The sequence below is a fragment of the Piliocolobus tephrosceles genome, chromosome 19 (genome assembly GCF_002776525.5).
Source record: "Piliocolobus tephrosceles isolate RC106 chromosome 19, ASM277652v3, whole genome shotgun sequence".
Taxonomy (NCBI): domain Eukaryota; kingdom Metazoa; phylum Chordata; class Mammalia; order Primates; family Cercopithecidae; genus Piliocolobus; species Piliocolobus tephrosceles.
The window spans coordinates 23,494,247-23,513,738 of record NC_045452.1 but is presented as its reverse complement, the minus strand read 5'-3'; the positions used below and the strand labels follow the sequence as shown (position 1 = coordinate 23,513,738).

General features: G+C 47.4%; 3 protein-coding genes across 8 annotated transcripts in view; 1 reads left to right on the top strand and 2 right to left on the bottom strand.

The window, feature by feature from the left end:
- XRCC6 (X-ray repair cross complementing 6) overlaps positions 1 to 12,522 on the bottom strand; it is a 38,615-nt gene extending 26,093 nt beyond the window's left edge. Inside the window, exons 1-3 of the mRNA XM_023221870.2 lie at positions 12,351 to 12,522; positions 11,610 to 11,706; positions 5,028 to 5,140 (exon numbers count right to left, since the gene is read on the bottom strand). Of these exons, the coding sequence (XP_023077638.1) occupies positions 5,028 to 5,140; positions 11,610 to 11,691 (195 nt within the window). The 5' untranslated portion in view covers positions 11,692 to 11,706; positions 12,351 to 12,522. The remainder of the gene's footprint in view (positions 1 to 5,027; positions 5,141 to 11,609; positions 11,707 to 12,350) is intronic.
- SEPTIN3 (septin 3) overlaps positions 1 to 19,492 on the bottom strand; it is a 429,247-nt gene that overhangs the window by 362,668 nt on the left and 47,087 nt on the right. The gene's annotated exons all lie outside the window — the stretch shown is intronic.
- Positions 12,616 to 19,492, top strand: part of DESI1 (desumoylating isopeptidase 1) — a 26,235-nt gene continuing 19,358 nt past the window's right edge. The window contains exon 1 of the mRNA XM_023221871.1: positions 12,616 to 12,934. Within this exon, the coding sequence (XP_023077639.1) occupies positions 12,847 to 12,934 (88 nt within the window). The 5' untranslated portion in view covers positions 12,616 to 12,846. The remainder of the gene's footprint in view (positions 12,935 to 19,492) is intronic.

The following is a 19,492-nucleotide window of genomic DNA, read 5'->3' as shown; positions in this document are numbered from 1 at the left end:
GGCCAAGGCGGGCAGATCACAAGGTCAGGAGATCAAGATCATCCTGGTTAACACGGCGAAACCCTGCCTCTACTAAAAAGTAAAAACAAAAAATTAGCTGGGAGTGGTGGTGGGCACCTATAGTCCCAGCTACTTGGGAGGCTGAGGCAGGAGAATGGCATGAACCCGGGAGGCGGAGCTTGCAGTGAGCCAAGTTCATGCCACTGCACTCGAGCCTGGGCAACACGGCGAGACTCCGTCTCAAAAAAAAAAAAAAAAAAAAAAGAGGTTCACAGTCTAAAACAGGTTAAAGCACTGCTCTTCAAAGTGATGGTCTCCAAATCAGTAACATCAGCATCACCTGACAACTTACTAGAAATGCAAATTCTTGGTCCCCATTCTAGATATAGAGAATCAGTAATTCTGATTCTGGGGCAAGGTTCTGTAGTCTGTTTTAATGTCCTGCAAATAATTCTGTTTGAGAACCATTTTAAATTAATGATTGTTTTCATTCATGGTTCTATTATTTTATTTTACACATACACTTTTTTTTTTTTTTTTGAGATGGAGTATGGCTCTGTCGCCCAGGTTGGAGTGCAATGGTGCCATCTCGGCTCACGGCAACCTCCGCCTCCCAGGCTCAAGTGATTCTCGTGCCTCAGCCTCATGAGTACCTAGGACTATAGGCACTCACCACCACACCCAGCTAATTTTTGTATTTTTAGTAGAGACGGGGTTTCACCACTTTGGCCAGGATTATTTTGATCTCTTGACCTCGTGATTCGCCCACCTTGGCCCCCCAAAGCACTGGGATTACAGGTATGAGTTACTGTGCCCGGCCTTTTTTTTTTTTTTTTTTTTTAAGAGACAGGGTCTTACTCTGTTGCCAAGGCTAGGGTTCACTGGCACAATCATAGCTCAGCGCAGCCTCAAATTCCTGGGTTCAAGCAATCCTCTCACCTCAGCCTCCTGAGTAGCTGGGACTACAGGTGCACACCACCACACTGAGCTTTTTTTTTTTTTTTTTTGGGTGAAAGATACTCTGGTTTGCCAACTACAAGAACGATTTCTTTTTTTTCTTGAGATGGAGTCTCTCTCTGTCACCCAGGCTGGAGTGCAGTGGCACGATCCTGGCTGACTGCAACCTCCACCTCTACAGTTCAAGCAATTCTCCTACCTCAGCCTCCCGAATAGCTGGGACTACAGGCCTGCACTACCATGCCCGGCTAATTATTCATTTTGAGTAGAGATAGAGTTTCACCATGTTGGCCAAGCTGGTCTCAAGCTCCTGACCTCGAGTGATTCGCTCACCTCAGCCTCCCAAAGTGCTGGGATTACAGGCGTGAGCCACCACACCCTGCCTACAAGAACTATTTGTACACAAATTAGAACATGAGGCCGGGTGCGGTGGCTCAAGCCTGTAATCCCAGCACTTTGGGAGGCCGAGACAGGCGGATCACGAAGTCAGGAAATCGAGACCATCCTGGCTAACACAGTGAAACCCCGTCTCTACTAAAAAACACAAAAACCTAGCCGGGCCAGGTGGCGGGCGCCTGTAGTCCCAGCTACTCGGGAGGCTGAGGCAGGAGAATGGCATCAACCCGGGAGGCGGAGCTTGCAGTGAGCTGAGATCCAGCCACTGCACTCCAGCCTGGGCGACAGAGCGAGACTCCGTCTCAAAAAAAAAAAAAAAGAACATGAAAAGTTTCTGTTCAGTTCCAAATTCTAAAATTATGAGGCATGAGATATATAATAAATCTGCGAAAATTCTTCTCTATGAAGTACACAAAAGAAGAGTAATCTTTTTAATTAAGCTGAAATTTAGATAAAAAAGAATCATTTCTTTCTTTTTTTTTTTTTTTTGAGACGGAGTCCCGCTCTATCACCCAGGCTGGAGTGCAGTGGCCGGATCTCAGCTCACTGCAAGCTCCGCCTCCCGGGTTCACGCCATTCTCCTGCCTCAGCCTCCCGAGTAGCTGGGACTACAGGCGCCCGACACCTCGCCCGGCTAGTTTTTTGTATTTTTTAGTAGAGACGGGGTTTCACCAGGTTAGCCAGAATGGTCTCGATCTCCTGACCTCGTGATCCGCCCGTCTCGGCCTCCCAAAGTGCTGAGATTACAGGCTTGAGCCACCGCACCCGGCCAAAAAAAAGAATCATTTCTAAGCGAACAATTAAGAGGTATTTAATACATTCACAATGTGCCAGGCATAGTGGCACATGCCTTAATCCCAGTCACTCAGGAGGCTGAGGTGGGTGGATTGCTTGAGCTCAGGAGTTCCAAACCAGCCTGAGCAATAGTGGGACACCATCTCGAAAAAAAAAAGGCCAGGTGCAGTGCCTCATGCCTGCAATCTTAGCACTTTGGAAGGCCGAGGCGAGCAGATCACAAGGTCAGCGGTCCGAGATCATCCTGGCCAATATGGTGAAACCCTGTTTCTACTAAAAATACAAAAATTAGCTGGGCGTGGTGACGCATGCCTGTAATCTTTGCTACTCAAGAGGCTATCGCCTGAATCAGGGAGTTGGAGGTTGCAGTGAGCCAAAATTGCACCACTGCACTCCAGCCTGGCGACGGAGCGAGACTCTATCTCAAAAAAATAAATAAATAAATTGTTTTTTTTTTTGAGACGGAGTCTTGCTCTGCTGCCCAGGCTGGAGTGCAATGGCCGGATCTCAGCTCACTGCAAGCTCCGCCTCCTGGGTTTACGCCATTCTCCTGCCTCAGCCTCCCGAGTAGCTAGGACTACAGGCACCCGACACCTCGCCCAGCTAGTTTTTTGTATTTTTAATAGAGACGGGGTTTCACTGTCTTAGCCAGGATGGTCTTGATCTCCTGACCTCGTGATCCGCCCGTCTCGGCCTCCCAAAGTGCTGGGATTACAGGCTTGAGCCACCACGCCCGGCCAATAAAAATTTTTAAAAAGCATAAATACACACACAAGGCTGGGCGCAGTGGCTCACGCCTGTAATCCCAGCATTCTGGGAGGCCGAGGCGGGTAGATCACGAGTTCAGGAGATCGAGACCGTCCTGGCTAACACGGTGAAACCCCATCTCTACTAAAAATACAAAAAATTAGCCGGGCATGGTGGCAGGCGCCTGTAGTCCCAGCTACTCCGGAGGCTAAGGTAGGAGAATGGCGTGAACCCAGAAGGCAGAGTTTGCAGTGAGCCAATATCGCGCCACTGCACTCCAGCCTGAGCGACAGTGAGACTCCGTCTCAAAAAAATAATAAAGGCCGGGCACGGTGGCTCAAGCCTGTAATCCCAGCACTTTGGGGGGCCGAGACGGGCGGATCACTAGGTGAGGAGATCGAGACCATGCTGGCTAACACGGTGAAACCCCGTCTCTACTAAAAACTACAAAAAACTAGCCCGGCAAGGTGTCGGGTGCCTGTAGTCCCAGCTACTCGGGAGGCTGAGGCAGGAGAATGGCGTAAACCCGGGAGGTGGAACTTGCAGTGAGTTGAGATCCGGCCACTGCACTCCAGCCTGGGCAACAGAGCGAGACTCCATCTCAAAAAAAAAAAATAATAATAATAATAATAATAATAAATAAATACACACACATTCACAATGCTGTACAACTACCAACTCTAGTTCCAAAAAATTTTCATCACCCCAAAAGCAAACCCAGTACCCACTAAGCAGTTGCTCCCCGTTCATCTCTTCCCTGTGCCTCAGGTAACCAACCACCACTCTGCATTAAGAACTTACCTATTCTGGATATTTCATGCAAATGAAATCATACAATATTTGACTTTTTGTATCTGGCTTCTTTCACTTAGCATAATGCTTTCAAGGTTCATCTACTTTGTAGTACGTATCAATTCTTCATTCTTTTTCATGGAATGTATATCCATACGCCACTGTTTAGCCATTCAAAATATTTTGGAATAAGATAGAGGTGGTGGCTGCATAACCTTGTGACTGTGTGTCATTGAATTGTATACTTTCAAATGGTTAATTTTGTTACATGAAACACAACCTCTAAAGAAACAAAAACAGGTCAGGTACAGTCAATCACACCCATTTCTCCACAGCCTTGCCAGCACTTCTTATTTTCTGCTGGTGTTTTTTAAATTTTAGTTTGTTTATATAGTGGGTGTGAGTGGTAGCTCATTATGATTTTCATTTGCCTTTCTCTAATGACTAAACATGCTGAGTATCTTTTCCTGTGCTTGTTGGACATCTGCGTATCTTTGGAGAAATGTCCTTTTTTTTTTCTTTGAGACAGAGTCTCACTCTGTTGCTCAAGCTGGAGTGCAGTGGTGCAATCTCAGCTCACCGCACCCTCCATCTCCCGGGTTTAAGAGATTCTCCTGCCTTAGCCTCCTGAGTACCTGGGACTACAGAAGCCCACCACGTCTGGCTAATTATTTTTGCATTATTAGCAGAGACGGGGTTTCACCATGTTGGCCAACCTGGTCTCAAACTCCTGACCTCATGATCCGCTCGCCTCCGCCTCCCAAAGTGCTGGGATTACAGACACGAGCCACCACGCCCGGCAGGAGAAATGTCTTCTCAAATCCTGTGCCTGTTTTAAAATTGAAGTTGACTTTTTATTGTAGCCATCTTCTCCAACCACAGGTACTAGTCAACTCCCAAGTATCACTCACTCTTTTCCACACTATAACTGCAGGAACCTCCCTTCTTCCTTTATACTCTCATCTCTGCAAGAGGCGGCGCCTACTTCTTTTTTGTGGTGTTTTTTGGCTTTTTTTTTTTTTGAGACAGTCTTGCTGTCTTACCCATGATGGAGTACAGTGAGCAGCACAATCCCAGCTCACTGCAGCCTTGATCTCCTCGGCTCAATTAATCCTCTTGCCTCGGCCTCCCTAGTAGCTAGAACTACAGGTGTGCACCACTACACCTGGATGATTTATTTTTGTAGAGATGGAGTTTCTCCACGTTATCAGGTTGGTCTCAAACCCCTAGGCTCAAGTGATCTGCCCGTCTCGGCCTCCCAATGTACTGAGATTACAGGCATGAGCCATGCCTGGCCAATACTGTTTTTAAATTTGTCTTAAATTAAAAGGTAGTCTTACCTGGATGCTCATGTCAAAAGGTGTCAACTCATCTTCACTCTGAGATTCAAACATAGCCTTTGAGGCATCAACCAAAAAAATCAAACTATCTCTTCCTGAATATTTATAGTCTCCTATGGAGAAAAAAATAGAAGAAAATGTTTGTCCTTGTATTCGTATTTGTTTACCATATAAAACAAACAAAGGCCATAAAGTATAACCTAATCAATTATTATAAAGCGAACAACCATAAAATCTCCACCTATGTCAGGAAATTGAGTCTTGCCAGACACCCTAGAAACTCCTCATAATTATATTCCTTCCCAATTACAACACCCATCTCCCCCAAAAGTCAATATCCTGTTTTTTTTTTTTTTTTTTTTTTTTTGAGATACAGTCTCACTCCCATCACCCAGGCTGCAGTGCAGTGACACAATCATAGCTCACTGCAACCCTGAACTCCTGGGCTCAAGCTATCCTCCTGCCTCAGCCTCCCAAGTAGTAACTGGGACTACGTGTGTATGCCACCATGACCAGCTAATTTTTTAAATGTACTGTAGAGATGGTATCGTGATACATTGCCCAGGCTGTTCTCAAACTTCTGAGCTCAGGCAATCCTTCCGCCTAGGCCTCTATTGTTTTTTTTTTTTTTTTTTTTTTTTTTTTGAGACGGAGTCTCACTCTGTCACCCAGGCTGGAGTGCAGTGGCCAGATCTCAGCTCACTGCAAGCTCTGCCTCGCGGGTTTACACCACTCTCCTGCCCCAGCCTCCCGAGTAGCTGGGACTACAGGCACCCGCCAACTCACCCGGCTAGTTTTTTGTATTTTTTAGTAGAGACGGGGTTTCACCGTGTTAGCCAGGATGGTCTCGATCTCCTGACCTCGTGATTCGCCCGTCTTGGCCTCCCAAAGTGCTGGGATTACAGGCTTGAGCCACCGCGCCCGGCCACTTTTTTTTTGTTTTGAGACAGAGTCTCGCTCTGTTGCCAGGTTGGAGTACAGTGGCGTGATCTCAGCTCATTACCACCTCCGCCTCCCAGGGTCAAGTGATTCTCCTGCCTCAGCCTCCTGAGTAGCTGGGATTATAACCGCCCGCCACCACGCCCAGCTAATTTTATATTTTTAGTAGAGACAGGGTTTCACCATGTTGGCCAGGTTGGTCTTAAAATCCTGACCTCAGGTGACCTACCCACCTCAGCCTCCCAAAGTGCTGGGATTACAGGCGTGAGCCACTGCACCCAGGCCCACCCTGGGCTAGAGCTAGGATTATAGGCATGATCTACCACACACCCACCCGTTTCTTTATAATTTTATCACCCAAAGCTACATTTCTTTTTTTTGTTTTTTTTTTTTTTTTGGCGACAGAGCTTCGCTCTGTCGCCCCGGCTGGAGTGCAGTGGCCAGATCTCAGCTCACTGCAAGCTCCGCCTCCCGGGTTTACGCCATTCTCCTGCCTCAGCCTCCCGAGCAGCTGGGACTACAGGTGCCCGACACCTCGCCCAGCTAGTTTTTTGTTTTTTTTAGTAGAGACGGGGTTTCACCGTGTTAGCCAGGATGGTCTCGATCTCCTGACCTCGTGATTCGCCTGTCTCGGCCTCCCAAAGTGCTGGGATTACAGGCTTGAGCCACTGCGGCCGGCCTCCAAAACTACATTTCTAAACATTAGCTTTGACTTACTGTTTCTGAAGCCTCTTCATCTACAGATACCCTCTCTTTTTTCCCTTGTAATTTATTTACTGAAGAGCCAAGATGCTTTGTACTATACACTTATCCACATTCTGGATTTTGCTGATTGCCTTTTTAAAAAAATTAATTAGGTGGGGCACGGTGGCTCATGTTTGTAATCCCAGCACTCTGGGAGAACAAGCCGGGCGGATCACTTGAGGTCAGGAGTTCGACACCAGCCTGGTCAACATGGTGAAACCCCGTCTCTACTGAAAATACAAACATTACACCGGGTGCGGTGGTTCACACCTGTAATCCCAGCACTTTGGGAGGCCGAGGCAGGCAGATCACGAGGTCAGGAGATAGAGACTATCCTGGCTAACACGGTGAAACCCCATCTCTATTAAAAATACAAACATTAGGCCGGGCGCAGTGGCTCACGTCTGTAATGCCAGCACTTTGGGAGGCTGAGGTGGGTGGATCACGAGGTCAGGAGATCAAGACCATCCTGGCTAACACGGTGAAACCCTGCCTCTACTAAAAATACAAAAAATTAGCTGGGTGTTGTGGCAGGCGCCTGTAGTCCCAGCTACTCAGGAGGCTGAGGCAGGAGAATGGCGTGAACCTGGGAGGCGGAGTTTGCAGTGAGCCGAGATCACGCCACTGTACTCCAGCCTGGGCGACAGAGTGAGACTCCATCTCAAAAAAAAAAAAAAAAAAAAATTAGCCAGGCATGGTGGTGCCCACCTGTAATCCCAGCTAATCGGGAGGCTGAGGCAGGAGAATCACTTGAACCCAGGAGGCAGAGGTTGCAGTGAGCAGAGATCACACCACTACTCTCCAGCCTGGGCCACAGAGCAAGACTACGTCTCAAAAATAAATAAATAATTATTTTGGCCAGGCACAGTGGCTCACACCTGTAATCCCAGCACTCTGGGAGGCCAAGGCCTGTGGATCATGAGGACAAAAGATTGAGACCATTTGGGACAACACAGTGAAACCCCATCTCTACTAAAAATACAAAAATTAGCTGTGTGTGGTGGCACATGCCTGTAATCCCACCTACTAGGGAGGCTGAGGTAGAAGAACTGCTTGAATCCGGGAGGCGGAGGCTGCAGTGAGCCAAGATTGCGCCACTGCACTCCAGTCTGGGTGACAGAGTGAGACCCTGTTTCACAAAAAATAAAAATAAATAAATGGCAGGGCACAGTGGCTCATGCCTATAATCCCACCACCTTAGGAGGCCAAGGCATGTGGATCACGAAGTTGAGACTAAGACCATCCTGGACAACATGGTGAAACCCCATCTCTACTAAAAATACAAAAATTAGCTGTGTGTGGTCGCGCATGCCTGTAATTCCAGCTACTAAGGAGGCTGAGGCAGGAGAATCGCTTGAACCCAGGAGGCAGAGGTTGCAGCGAGTCGAGACTACGCCAGTGCACTCCAGCCTGACGACAGAGACTCCATCTCAAATAAATAAATAAATAAAAGTAATGAATTAATCATTTTAGAAAGAGAGTCTTGTTCTCTCACACAGGCTGGAACACAGTGGCGCAATCATAGCTTACTGCAGCCTTGAACTTCTGGGCTTGATCGATCCTCTGCCGCGACCTCCCAAAGTATTGGGATTACAGGCATGAGCCACCTTGCCGGGCCTGCTGCTTGACCTCTTTTGGTGCAGATTAACATAGTCCTCTGTCCTTCCTACTAAGGACCTAGAGAGGCTTAATCAGATTCAGGTTTTCTTTCTTCAGCATGACTCTATTGTAAGAAACGTGTTTTTTCCTAAAAAGGTACATAACGTCTGGTTATCTTCAAGTAGCTGGGATTACAGGCATGTGCCACCATGCCCAGCTACTTTTCTGCATTTAGTAGAGATGGAGTTTCACCATGTTGGTCAGGCTGGTCTCAAACTCCTGACTTCAGGTGATCCACCCGCCTTGGCCTCCCAAAGTGCTAGGATTACAGGCATAAACCACCATGCCTGGTTTACTTTATTATTATTTTTTTGAGACGGAATCTTGCTGTCACCCAGGCTGGAGTGCAGTGATGCGATCTCCGCTCACTGTAAGCTCCGCCTCCCGGGTTCATGCCATTCTCCTGCCTCAGCCTCCACAGTAGCTGGGACTACAGGCACCTGCCACCACGCCTGGCTAATTTTTTGTATTTTTTTTAGTAGAGACGGGGTTTCACCATGTTAGTCAGGAAAGTCTCGATCTCCTGACCTCGTGATCCACCCACCTCGGCCTCCCAAAGTGCTGGGATTACAGACCTGAGCCACCACACCCGACCCCTATTTTATTTTTTTGAGACAGGGTTTCACTCTGTCGCCCAGGCTGGAATGCAGTGTTGCAATCTTGGTTCACTGTAGCCTCTGACTCCTGGGTTTAAGCAATTTTCGTGCCTCAGCCTCCTGAGCAGCTGAGGCTACAGGTGCATGTCACCACAGACTCAACTAATTTTTGCATCTTTTAGTAGAGACGGGGTTTTGCTATGTTGGCCAGGCTGGTCTTGAACCCCTGACCTCAGGTGATCTGCTCCCAAAGTGTTGGGATTACAGACGTGAGCCACCACACCCGGCCAAATCATGGTATATTTAAAATGAGCTATACGCCAGGCATGGTGGTTCACACCTGTAATCCCAGCACTTTGGGAGGCCGAGGTGGGCAAATCACCTAAGGCCAGGAGTTCAAGACCAGCCTGGCCAACAATTCCCAGCTGCTCGGGAGGCTGAGATGGGAAAATAGCTTGAACCAGGGTGGCGGAGGTTGCAGTGAGCCAAGATTGAGCCAGTGCACTCCAGCCTGGGCAACAGAGCGAGACTCTGTCTCAGTAAATAAATAAATAAATAAAAGGAGTTACAGAGATTAAATATATGTACTTGCAAGGAAAGATATATCCATGCTACAACAGTAAGAAAAGAAAGTAGAACACAAAATTATGTACATTTATTTAAAATTATATTTGGAAGACTGATGTAAATTAAAATGGCAAAAATGCATATGCACCATCGTTACAACAATACAAGAAATCAGATACAGGCTGGCCATAGAGGCTCATGACTATAAACCTAGAACTCTGGGAGGCCAAGGCTGGGGGGGAATCACTTGAGGCCAGCAGTTTGAGACCAGCCTGATCAACATAGCAAGACCCTGTCTCTACAAAAAGTTAAAAAATTATTGGGAGTTGGTGGCACTTTAGTACTAGCTACTGAGACAGCTGAAGCAGGAGGATCACTTGAGCCGGGGAGTTTGAGGTTACAGTGAGCTATGACGATCTCACCACTGCACTCCAGCCTGTCTCTATTAAAAAATTAAAAAAGAGATACATATTTTATTAAGAAATAAAGATTGAAAGATACTTGAAGGAAAAATACAAAAATGTCAAAATGCCGGTAGCAGTTGTGTTAGGGTGGTAGATTATACAGATTATGGCAAATTTAATTTTTTTTTTTTTTTTTTTTTTGAGGTGGAGTCTCGCTCTGTCGCCCGGGCTGGAGCACTGTGGCTGGATCTCAGCTCACTGCAAGCTCCGCCTCCCGGGTTCACGCCATTCTCCTGCCTCAGCCTCCCGAGTAGCTGGGACTACAGGAGCCCACCACCACGCCCGGCTAGTTTCTTTTTTTTTGTATTTTTTAGTAGAGACGGGGTTTCACCATGTTAGCCAGGATGGTCTCAATCTCCTGATCTCGTGATCCGCCCGTCTCGGCCTCCCAAAGTGCTGGGATTACAGGCTTGAGCCACCGCGCCCGGCCGGCAAATTTAATGTTTTATATTTCCTACATGTTTCTCACTTTTATTTTTTTTTTGAGACAGAGTCTCGTTCTGTCGCCCAGGCTGGAGTGCAGTGGTGCCATCTCGGCTCACTACAAGCTCCGCCTCCCAGGTTTACGCCATTCTCCTGCCTCAGCCTCCCGAGTAGCTAGGACTACAGGTGCTCGCCACCATGCCCGGTTAATTATTTGTATTTTTTTTAGTAGAGACGAGGTTTCAGGATGGTCTCGATCTCCTGACCTCGTGATCCGCCCGCCTCAGCCTCCCAAAGTGCTGGGATTAGTCTTGAGACATCACGCCTGGCCGTTTCTGACTTTTAATAAAAGCATTTAAAATTTTGGCCAGACGCAGTGGCTCACGCCTGTAATCCCAGCACTTTGGGAGGCCGAGGAGGGTGGATCACAAGGTCAGGAATTCAAGATCAGCCTGGCCAAGACGGGTGAAACCCCATCTCTACTAAAAGTATAAAAATTACAGCGCGCCTGTAATCCCAGCTACTCGGGAGGCTGAGGCAGGAGAATCGCTTGAACCTGGGGATTGGAGGTTGCAGTGAGCCGAGATCACGCCACTGCACTCCAGCCTGGATGACAGAGCAAGACTCCACCTCAAAAAAAAAAAAATTCAAAAATCGTCTACCCAAGAGTTAATCAGTATGAAGATTACATGTACCCCTATTTCTCTTCCTTTGTTCTATGTGTTACTGTGTTGCCTGAACATACACTCCCAAACCTGGAGGCTACATTGAGGGAATCAATCGCTTTCCTGTAACTGTGTTGCTTGCATTTATTCTTTGGTTGGGGTAGTTATTGTAGGGTGGGGGCATTTTTACACTGAGGTCCTGGAATGGTAAAACTACTCTCCTGGATGAGAAGGGTCTCACCTGAACCACTTAAGATGGCAAAAAATACCCATGGTCATGGCCATTTATCAGGGCCCAGAAGATGTCAAACTACCAGTGTCCAGAAAAAACTTAGAGCAGACTAGAGTAGGATATGAATATAAAAGCCTAGGGTAGCTCTGCAAAGTTCAAAGGAAAAAAAGAACTTCAGAATTATTTGGGAGGAGAAGGGCATGCCATCAAACAGAAAAGTCCACCCAGCAGAGATGGGCAGGGAAGGTCTTTCTTCCACACACCGAATGGCACTACATGCTGAAGTCACTTACCACTTGCTTCAAGGTTCTCTTCTTGTTCTTCTTCTGCTTCTTCATCGCCCTCAGTTTTGTAATATGACTCCCACCCTGACATGTTGGCTACTGCTCACTAGGCAAAAGACGTTAAAGTCAGTAACAGGCAAATTTAAACCGAAAAAATACCGACCTCTAGGTTCTCGTGAGATCTGTTCTAAAGGCTTGGTTAGTAGTGAGGTACGTGGACGGTAAATCCCGCCGCTTCGAAAGCTCGGCAGTCGCACTGCATGTAAATGCGCATGGGGGCCATCCCAATAACAGCCTCATCTCAGCTATCCCTCACGTTTCAGGGCCCGCGGCGGCCCGCGGAAGCCAGATGCCGGAGGTCCCGCCCCCGGCGCCATTTAGACGATGAAGGATTCCCGCTCCAGGATTCTGTGCTCACTAACGGACCCCCTCGTCCTCAATACCGCCCAAAAACCTCCCCAAATTCCTCAATCACGCCCAATGAGGTCTCAAACGCAGACGGGCCTCAAGTGCAGGCAGGCCGCAAGCGCAGGAGGGCCTCAAACGCAGGCGGGCCTCAAACGCGAGGTGCCGCCTCCTTCGGCAGGAAGGAGCGTGGTCTCGAGTCTGTCGCTACCCCTCGGATTCGCACACTTAAGGCTAACGGTAACCCTCTAGCAGGGCTATGGGGGCGCGCGAGACCGAGCGGGCGAAGCGGGACGAGGCCAGGCCTAGCTGGCGAACAACAGAAATGGGTAACGGCCCGCTTACCTTTGGCGCAGAGAAGCGACCAACTTGGACAGAAGACGAGATTCCACGCATGCGCGGGCCTTGTTCTTAGTCCCAATCAACGCCCCCTACGTCATCACGCATGTGCGCACCATTTCGCGTCAGGCTGGCACGCACACTCCCCAACCAGCTTCTACCTATGTCCCTGATGAAATCAGAGAGCCCCGCCCACTTCTGCAAAGCCACGCCCCCGCCGTACGTCAGGACAATAAGCACATGCGCAAAAGTGCATGCCTGCCCCCGCCCCCTCTTCCGTGTGGGCCCTCCCTGTCCGCTCTCTGTCACCTCACAGTAGTCGTTGCCGGTAGCGGGTGTGGGGGTGCGAGCAGCGCAGGGCAGCCTCTCCCCTACCCCTCAGCCCGTGCCCGGGCTTGGTTCCCCCCTTTCCCTCCACTTCCCACCCCCCGCGGGTACGGGAAGGTCCAAGTCGCTGCCGGGTGCCCGAGGGCCGTCGTGGCCGCCGTCGCCACGGGTCCCAATGGAGCCGCCGAATCTCTATCCGGTGAAGCTCTACGTGTACGACCTGTCCAAGGGCCTGGCCCGGCGGCTCAGCCCCATCATGCTGGGTGAGGGGGAAGGGGCCAGGTGGGCAGGAGGGCGGGAGCCAGGCCAGAGGGTGGCGGCTGGCCGAGGTGGGGAGACTTGGGCCACGACTCACCGGAAGACACATGGCCCAGAGGATGGAAGAAAAGCCGAGTGGAGAAGAGAGTGGTCTGAGGTTTGGGCCCTCTGAGCCCCGCTTTAGCCTCGCAGATACCATCCTCACGTTTGAATTCAAGGGGAAGGGATGGAGGAGTCATTCCTCCACCTTGCAGCGGGCTCGGGCAGAAACCGAGCCCTCGAGAGCCCCTTCGACGGGGGTGTGGAGTAAACCAGCGCTGGATCCCAGCGAGTTCCCTGCCTCGCTCGGGTAGCCTGGTGCACTCCTGCCTCCTTGGCGCGGTGTCGGAAAGGTGAGGATGCCTGCAGCGCGGTGCCCCTCGTGGTGACAGAGACGCTGCGGAGGTCGGGTGGCCCTCGGAGAACCTTGCCTCAGTGCCAAAAGGAAGCTCCCTATGCAGTCCGGCGGGTAGGTGGGATGGGGGACATAGAGCTGCCTAGGGACCCCCCCCCAGGTAGGTCAAGTCAGGACAAGAGGAGCCCCGAACTCTGGGATTCACCGAGCAATCTTCTCCCCACAGTTTCTAAGTTTATTGCTTCTGCTCAAATGGCAAGAAAGCAGTTTTGGGGGAAGTTTGGATGAGGTTGTGTGAAGAAGGATTAGTAAAGAAAGTATTTCGGTGAGAAAAATCAGCCTTCATTCAGTGACGATCACACCTCTTTTCAACTTAAATACAGGAATGTCTTGTGTAACACAGGAATTGTCAAGTTTGTAACTTCGGGTAATGATGAGCAGGAAGGAATTCCAATAACTGAAAATTGAAGCTTTGACAGCATCCATTTGAATGGCTAATTTTTTCTGGCTTCTGTGGAGACATTGGCGAATTATTTAGTTCATCTCTGTAAGACGAGGGGGCAGAGGTCAAGTAAGCAAGGCTACTTTTGAGAGCATCCTTCAATGTCCTTGAGTTTCTAATATGTTATAGTGAATTGAATTTAATCCCACAGCCGTGGGCCCATGAGTTGTTTCTATATTTGGCGTCACATCAAAATCATCTAGGGTGCTTGTTTAAAATGCAGATACCTTCATTTCCAACATATATTGTTAAATGAGATTAGAAAAAACAAGAGTAGAACAGCTCTTTGAATATGTAAATCAGAGGATATATATGTGCTTGCATAGGCAAATAATTATCCAAAAGGATACACAAGAAATTGGTAACAGTAGTAGCTTATGGAAAGGGGAACTTAATGCCAGGGAAACAGGAGTAGAAGAGAAGCTTTGCTATACACTGTTTCTAACCTCTAGATCTGTGTATTACATACACACGATATCTATTTAAAATGAGAAAACTTTTAATTATATCGATTCTAGAGCTTTACTTCACAAATACTAAATCAATCTCCTGGAGTTTTGGTCCAAAAATCTGTATTTTTAATGAGCTTATCAGCTAATTCTTTTGTAGCCAACCCATTATTTGACAGGGGTTTGGGCCTAGATAACCAGTTGTTAAAATGATAAGGCACATCTGAAAGCAAAACTTACAAAGTCATTGAGGAAGCTGTTACTCATTAATAGATTACATCAGTCAAGTTTTGTTTTGTTTTTTTTGAGACGGAGTCTCACTCTAGCCTGGAGGCTGGAGTGCAGTGGCGCCATCTCTGCTCGCTGCAAGCTCCGCCTCCCAGGTTCACGCCATTCTTCTGCCTCAGCCTCCCGAGTAGCTGGGACTGCAGGCGCCTGCCGCCATGCCCTGCTAATTTTTTGTATTTTTAGTAGAGATGGGGTTTCACCTTGTTAGCCAGGATGGTCTCGATCTCTTGACTTTGTGATCCGCCCGCCTCAGCCTTCCAAAGTGCTGGGATTACAGGTGTGAGCCACCATGCCTGGCCCACATCAGTCAAGTTTTAACTAAACTTCTTGGAATGGAGCTATTTAGTTGCTTGTTTTTTTATCATAGTGAAGAATCAAATATTTCCTATACCCCAAGTAAAAGCCTCCCCCTTTACACTGGGTATTTTTTATCCTATTACCTAATAATTATTGGGCAGCTGAAAGGGGCCTTAGGAGTCATTATTTCATTCATTCAGCAGATGTTCATTGAGCGTCCACTCTATGCTAGTCAACGTGTTAAGGTAAATGAGGTTGATATAATGAACGAAGATATTCTTTGCCATCATGGAGCTGTCTAATGAGGGAGACATTAAAAATAAATACATAAACAAATAATTAGTTACAAATTGCATAAGTGCCTTCTGCACCAGAAGCACACTGGGTGCTGTGATAGAAAATAACAAGAGAGACTTTTTTTTTTTTTTTTTTTGAGATGAGTCTTGCTCTGTTGCCCAGGCTGGAGTACAGTGGTGTGATCTCAGCTCACTGCAACCTCTGCCTCCCAGATTCAAGTGATTCTCCTGCCTCAGCCTCCAGAATAGCTGGAATTACAGGTGCACGCCACCACACCCGGCTAATTTTTGTATTTTTAGTAGAGACGGGGTTTCGCCGTGTTTGCCAGGCTGGTCTTGAACTCCTGACCTCACATGATCCTCCCACCTCAGCCTCCCAAAGTGCTAGGATTACAAGTGTGAGCCACTGCACCCAGCCAAGAGACGTATTTTAAATAAGGGTATCAAGTGTAGTAACTTTGATACTGGGAATCTAGGATGAGAAAGAAGTAGCCACAGGAGGGTAATAAGGGAGTTAGGGAGTTACAGTGTTCCAGGTAGGAGACAGATCAACCTGCCAAAGCCCTGAGACAGGAAAGAGTCTGATCTGATACTGGAACTGAAAGAAGGCCTTTGTGGAGTGTAGTGGGTGAAAGGGAAAGTGCCGTAACTGAAGCTGGAGTAATAGACCTGCCTCCTCCCCACTCCCCACCCTTTTATGAAGATGCGAAGTCCTGGAAGACCTCAGCCAATCATGGGAACATCACCCATTTGGCACATCAGATTCTGATCTGAGGAAATCACCTTGTCTGCTAATCTACTTCTTTCTTTTCTACCTCTTTTTTTCCATATTGCTTTTATACCTTTTGCAAAATTAATGAAGAAACAGTTAGCAAAGCTAGTAGTCATTACTTTCTAGAGTTGAAAACTTAAGGAAAATAGGCATGGTCTTACTGGTTCATCCCATTCAGACATCACTAATCTTGAGTTGGGTATGTCCCAGTTCTATAAGTAGCCATATATTGATTTCCCATTCCTAAATATGTTTGAACCTTTAAAAAATCAATTTGTTTCCTGATTTTTATGATGAATTCTAGAAGCATATTAATAGCTAGTATTTATTGACAGCTTACCATGTGTCAGACCCTTTTTTTCTGAGTACTTTGCATGCATTGTAATCTTCACAGCTTTGTGAGATAGGTCCTGTTATTGCCTCTATTTTCTCCATTGAGGAACCCAAGAAGTAGAGTATTAAGGAATCTGCCCCAGGTCACAGAGCTGCTAGGTGGTAGAGCTGGGTTATGAACACAGGCAGTCTGACTTCCAGAGCTCGTGTTCTCAGTCATTTTGAGATACCACTTCTAATGTGTAATACATTCCTTTATAATTGAAGTAAAGTAGATGCCTTCCTGAAGTTTGTAAAGGCATCCTTTGCCAAATGTTTCAAGTTTGGATGAGAAAAAACGCTTGGTTCAATGTGTATGTGGCACTTTTTTTTTTTTTTTTTTTTTTGAGACGGAGTCTGGCTCTGTCGCCCAGGCTGGAGTGCAGTGGCCGGATCTCAGCTCACTGCAAGCTCCGCCTCCCAGGTTTACGCCATTCGCCATTCTCCTGCCTCCGCCTCCCAAGTAGCTGGGACTACAGTCGCCCGCCTCGTCGCCCGGCTAGTTTTTTGTATTCTTCAGTAGAGACGGGGTTTCACCATATTAGCCAGGGTGGTCTCCATCTCCTGACCTTGTGATCCGCCCGTCTCGGCCTCCCAAAGTGCTAGGATTACAGGCTTGAGCCACCGCGCCCGGCCGAGGCACTTATAATCTAGATTTATGATCATGCCTCAGCCTCCATTTTCCCAAATTAAATCCATGTGATCTCATCCGCAGTATCCTCTCAGGCTTCAGTTATGTCAGTTCTCCAATGGGAGACCCAATCTAGCTCTATCGCAGTTCAGGATTGCACTAAATAAAGCCCAAGGTAATTCCCCTTTCCTGAAGCAATGTAAATTCCATAGTTTTACCCTGTCCTGTTTTCAGCCTCCTGGAATTGCCTCACGTGAAGGCATTACTGTTCTACAGTTCTTCATTCACTATGAAAAATGGTCCCAGAATTATCTTTAGCATTCTAATTGATCAGATAGACTGATTGCACGTTTTTTTCATAGTCACCGATTGCCTAAGATAATTAGCTATTATAATTGTCCTTCAGTTCCTCCTCTTAATAATTTTGGCTGCTCTTTAAATTTCTTGGCCTCTTTTTGTGCCAGAGTACATACAGAAGTGTGTGTGTGTGTGTGTGTGTGTGTTTTGATTGTGGTAAGAAGTACTTCGTATTTGTTGATTATTTTCTGATCTCAAGTTTCGTGTGCATCCATCACGTTTATTTTTCTTTACAAGCCCATTTCAAAACTCTTTTCAGATTTAAAGATTTGGAGGCATAGAATATATACATTTCTTGTCAGAATGCATTCTAACGAATATTAGAGATTTTACTCCATACTCAATTCTTTACTTCATTTTGTAGTACAAATAGTAATGAAATAAAAGATGTGATGTGAACTCTGTCCTCCAGGAGTTTTTCTTTTTTCTTTTTTTTTTTTTTCCTGAGATGGAGTCTTGCCTTGTCTCCCAGGCTGGAGTGCAGTGGAGCGATCTCGGTTCACTGCAAGCTCCGCCTCCCGGTTCACACCATTCTCCTGCCTCAGCCTCTGAGTAGCTGGGACTACAGGTGCGCACCACCACGCCCGGCTAATTTTTTGTATTTTTAGTAGAAATGGGATTTCACTGCGTTAGCCAGGATGATCTCGATCTCCTGACCTTGTGATCCACCCGCCTCGGCCTCCCAAAGTGCTGGGATTACAGGCGTGAGCCACCGTGCCTGGCCAGGAGTTTTTCTTTTTTGAGACAGAATATCACTCTTGTTGCCCAGGCTAGAGTGCAATGGCATGATCTCGGCTCAGCAACCTCCACCTCCTGGGTTCAAGCACTTCTCCTGCCTCAGCCTCCCAAGGAGCTGGGATTACAGACATGTGCCACCATGCCCAGCTAATTTTTGTATTTTTAATAGAGACTGGGTTTCACCATGTTGGTCAGGCTGGTCTCGAACTCCTGACCTCAGGTGATCCACCCGCCTCAGCCTCCCAAAGTGCTGAACAAACCCCACTCCCAAAGAACAGGCATGAACCACCATGCCCAGCCCAGGAGTTTTTCTTAAAATATTATTTTCCTTTAAATAATGGATATACACATATAATGTTTGATAACAATATAAAACAGATTATGATTAGGTGCCAAAGTGAGTGAGTGGTGCAGCAACTATGTTAGGCCTTGAAATAAGAGAGGCCATGGTGAGCTGGGCATGTCAGAAAGGCTTCGGCAAGAGCCTGGAGCTCCTGGAGGGCAAGGACTCTGTCCCCTTCCTTTATGTCCCCAGTGGCCTGTTGGAGCAGGTGTTCAGTAAGTATTGATTATAGAAATGATTGAGACTTGAACTTAAGCTTGAAGATTAAGTAAAATTTATTCAAATCTGAGAGAGGTTTTTTATGTTTTAATGCCATCTATTGTGCTTTGCTTTAAATTTTTTTTATTCACTGTGTGAACTGTTTTATACTCATCTAATGAATTAATTTAATAATCATGCAGTTTCTTTAAGGCAAAATGGAAAGGAATATGGCTTACAAGGCCCTGCGTGATTCTGCTTTTATAAATTTTCTTTTTTTTTGAGACGGAGTCTGGCTCTGTCGCCCAGGCTGGAGTGCAGTGGCCAGATCTCAGCTCACTGCAAGCTCCGCCTCCTGGGTTTACGCCATTCTCCTGCCTCAGCCTCCCCAGTAGCTGGGACTACAGGCGCCCGCCACCTCGCCCGGCTAGTTTTTTGTATTTTTTAGTTGAGACGGGGTTTCACCGTGTTAGCCAGGATGGTCTCGATATCCTGACTTCATGATCCACCCGTCTTGGCCTCCCAAAGTGCTGGGATTACAGGCTTGAGCCACCGCACCCGGCCCTTTTTTTTTTTTTTTTTTAAGACAGAGTCTCGCTCTGTCGCCCAGGCTGGAGTCCAGTGGTGCAATCTCAGCTCACTGCAAGCTCCGCCTCCCGGGTTCACGCCATTCTCTTGCCTCAGCCTCCCAAGTAGCTGGGACTACAGGCACCCACCACCACACCTGGCTAATTTTTTAATTTTTAGTAGAGACGGGGTTTCACTGTGTTAGCAGGATGGTCTCGATCTCCTGACCTTGTGATCCGCCCGACTTGGCCTCCCAAAGTGCTGGCGTTACAAGCGTGAACCACCTCACTGGGCCTAAATTTTCTTTCTTTCTTTCTTTCTTTCTTTCTTTCTTTCTTTCTTTCTTTCTTTCTTTCTTT